This window comes from Elephantulus edwardii, unplaced genomic scaffold, assembly GCF_000299155.1.
Source record: "Elephantulus edwardii isolate Elephantulus edwardi_28Jun2011 unplaced genomic scaffold, EleEdw1.0 scaffold00442, whole genome shotgun sequence".
In the NCBI taxonomy this organism is placed as follows: Eukaryota; Metazoa; Chordata; class Mammalia; order Macroscelidea; family Macroscelididae; genus Elephantulus; species Elephantulus edwardii.
The window spans coordinates 621,536-625,587 of record NW_006400192.1 but is presented as its reverse complement, the minus strand read 5'-3'; the positions used below and the strand labels follow the sequence as shown (position 1 = coordinate 625,587).

The window sequence follows — 4,052 nt, the reverse complement described above, 5'->3', positions numbered from 1 at the left end:
AAAAGATTATAGAACTGACACTCTGTGTGGATGTTTCATTTTGACTTACAGGATTACTATGAGCCAAAATGAATTTAACAGTAATGAGGGTTGTTTGTTCATTTGTTTTTAAATCAATTTGGACTATGATTTATTACAAGAGACAGAACAAAGCAAAGTGTAAGCAACTTTTTCTCTTAATTCTCCTATAAATTTTAGAACTATTAGTATCCAAGTTAGAAATATCATAAGGTTAAGGTTTATCTTTCTATTATGTTCTACGTTTTATTACTCTCTTAATGAAAAACAAAACAAAACAACCAAAAAAACCCAAAAACACCAAAACCCAAAAAACCCAAAACTAACAACCTACTTACCCTTTGTTTTTGTCTTTGCTATCACAAATCAAGCCATCATCCATCTATACATCCCTCTGGTTACTGTACTAGCTTTTAGCTAGCTGAGTGATTCCTATCTCCAATCTCTGAAACCATCACAATTCTTTAAAAATGTAAATTTTATGTTAATCAATTGCCTGATAATCTAACACAAACTGAATCTACTGTTACTTTAGGGAAATTTGGTGGAGTAGATTCTAGTGAGTTGTGCTGCTAATCCAAGGCTATACTTTCTTGATGGCTGGAATGCAACAGAGGATCTGAGGCAATAAGAAGGGCAATCCTCCTCTGTGTGATTTACAGTTTCAGAAACTCGATGGAGGTTCAGCTAGGTTGGAGATGTCTCAATGACAGTAAGTTAGTGCGTGCTATCTGTAACACACTATGTATACTTATTTTGTGCCAGGCTCTGAACTGTGTATTTTATTTAATCTTCAATCCTTTCTCTCTCCATATTTTGTCCTATAATCTTTTCCATTCTTCCACCATTTATTATTAGCACTTCCTTAAACAACTCTAAAATACTTGCCACAAATAAACTGTGTGGCAAGAAGCTGTGCTACAATCCCTAAGTCACAGTTTGAATCCACTAACTGCTCCATGGGAGAAGGATGGGCAATCTCTTTCCATGCTTTTAACTGCCCCGACAACCTGCTGGATGGTCAGCTATGGGTTGGTTCTGACTTGACGGCACACAACAAGAACAACAACGATGACGACATATGAAAGACAAGAAGAGAGGTGGGGTCTAGATCATGTAGGACCAAGCAGATTACTGTAAAACTCAGGTTATACTCTTAATGAAATGAGGAAGATTTTGAGCAAAAAAGGAGTAAAAAAAAAAAGCACACTAGAGCTTTGAGAAGAAGAGTATAGGGGATAAGGGCAGAACATAAAAATCTGTGAGTCACCTATTGGAGTACAGGTAAGAAATGATGGTATTTCAGACCAAAGTGGTTGTATAGGTAAAGTGATAAAATTCTGGACAAAATCTGAAGGCAGCCAAAGTTTAATTTGCAAAAGAACTGATGGTAGTATATAAATGAGAGAAGTCAGAAGTAATTTCAAAATTTTAGTGTGAGCAACTGCAAAAATGGTGGTGTTAATAATTTAGGAGGAAGCTCAAAAAGGTGGTGCCTTTTTAGTGGTTTTAAAGCCACTCTAGTGCAGATAGATAATCTCTTCCCATGGTATTTAAGGAGCTAGAAATCCTGCTTGAAAGGTCAGCTGTGAGTCAGCTTCAACACAATGGCACTGAGTTTTGAAAGAGCTATAATGGCCTACTGGACAGAAAGTTATGCTACCAAGTCCAAGGTGGGTGATTTTTATTTATCTGCGGCCCTCAGACCTAGTTTTAATTGTTTTTTGTCAAACATTCTTCTAAGTGGTATAGCACTGGTCAGTGCACTGCTGTATAGAGGTAACTCGTGGTTGCTGTGATGCTAAATACTGTGACACTGATGTGCCAAATGTGATAATGGTTACCCATGGTGAACAGTGTTTGGTGGAGCTTCCCAATCAAAACAAGCTTGGATGCAAGAGTGGCATCCACTTCTGAAATGGCTTGCCTCCAGAAACTCTATGACAGTGCTCAGGTCTTTTAGTTTATGGGTAGCAATGAGTCCTCTATGACTTGACGGAACTTAACAACAACAACAACAACATACTTAAACTATATATCGCAGGCGACTCAAAGGCACATAACAACCAACAACAAACATACTAGTTTGGTGTTTTTTTTTCTTAATTTTTTTATTTAAGGCTCTTGTTTAGAGTCAACAAGACCTTGGGAAGGACTTTTGTATTTAAAGCTGGTTGTTATTACATTTTGGAAGAACATTCTTCTAAGTGGTACAGCACTCTTCTGTCAATATGCTATAGTGTGGTAACCCAGGGTTGCTGAGATGCTGAATCTTGTGCTTTGGGGTTTCAAATGCCGTTAAAGGTTACCCATGGTGGATAGTATTTGGCGGAGCTCCCAGTTTCAGACATGTAATCTGGTGAGTAATATACTTCTCTTGCCTAGTACACTTACTCCCAATCTTCCTGATCTCATATTATCCCTCCTGTCAAAAACACTTCAAAGTTCCCTACTAGATACTTAAATAAGTTAACAGACGTTATTTCTTGAACAAGTATAAAATATTTTTATCTTAAGAGTTTTTAAAACTCTTTTTTTCAAATGTCCACATTTCTGTTCTGTCTATCCCTTTAGGTCTTTGCTAAAAAATGCCATCTTAATTATGCCTTTTCTGTTCCACTCAATAAAATGCTATTAAAGTAACGTAAGACTCCCACATTGTCTTTCCTTTTATTCTGTTTTACTTTCTCCATAGTATTTATCATATTTTTTTTAGTTAGGTGTTATGCAAGATGTGGGAACAGGGTTGCCTTTTTTTTGTGTGTGGAGCAAAGATATATTCTTAAAGCTTAGGACTCTGCCAGAAACATAATGGGATCTCCTAAACAAAAATTTGCTAAATACACGAATGAGATTATTTGGCATTATTATTTTATATCTTAGCATAAAAAGCCTAATATGCATTTCTTCATAAAAAACAGATTTATTCTTATTTACTACAGTAAGTATATTATGTCTTTAAGAATCAATCATGGAGACTTAATTAATTGACCAAAATACTATACTCCTGTGAATTTTTCTTGAGAGGGATTTTGTTAGAGCTCACTTGAAGTATTCATCATCTTTATGGATGCCTTTAGATAAGAATAAATTACAATATTTTTACTTTAACTTCAATAACTTTTATAATTAATTTATCAGTGTACATTTAAGCCTGTGCTATAATTTTAATGAATTTTTCATATGCCTTAATACTTACGTTAACTTTAACCTTTTGGCATGCCCAGGCATGACAGGAACATAAAGCATCTTGACTCCCTGTACCACCATTGTTGGCTCAATTCCATACTTTTCCTACAATATCCCAAAAAAGGGGGGGGGAGGGGAAAATAAAATCAATACCCTATGATCTGAAACAGGTAAAAAGAAAGCAAACTCTTACTCAAGAACATTGGTGCCTTCTAACGAAGTTATGGATAAAAACAAAATACCAAAACCTATACTCGAAGGTACTACTGAACTGAGTAAATAAAAAAATCCTTACTTTAACTGCATTTATGAAATCCAAGAGGGTGAAATCTTCTTTGCCATGTATAATCCATCTGTCCCAAATTGTAAATGATATACCATTTCTGTTGTAGAAAAAATTCAGAAAATATACATGTGAAGTTTATTCCCTTTAATTGGAAACCAACTAGAAACAAACACACCAAAAGCCCAGGAGCCTATTTATTTAGTTAGAAATAAACATTATTTTAAAAAAACAAGAAATAAATCACCAACACACCCTGATCCTTAAGTGTTCTGTGCTTGTTCTCACAGTTCTGGTGTCATAGTCCATAGGGAAATGTGCTAAATCAAAAGTGGCAGCTTTTTGGAGGTTCAAATCCACCAGTGGCTCCAAGGAAAAAAGATGGTTAATCTCTTCCTGTGTGATAAAGATTCTTACCACTGGACCAATTGGCAGCAGCAGGATGGATGGTGAAGAGACTGAGATTGTTAACAACTTTGGTTTGCTTGGCTCCACAGTCAACACTCTTGGCACAGCAGCCAGGAAATCAAAAAATGTACTGTGATGGGAAAGTCTGCTGTTA

At 35.8% G+C, this 4,052-nt stretch overlaps 1 protein-coding gene across 1 annotated transcript in view; it reads right to left on the bottom strand.

Annotated features, from left to right (window-relative positions):
* Positions 1-4,052, bottom strand: part of UBA6 (ubiquitin-like modifier activating enzyme 6) — a 120,003-nt gene that overhangs the window by 8,409 nt on the left and 107,542 nt on the right. Inside the window, 2 exon segments of the mRNA XM_006902726.1 lie at positions 3,218-3,312; positions 3,503-3,590. Coding sequence (XP_006902788.1) covers positions 3,218-3,312; positions 3,503-3,590 — 183 coding nt within the window.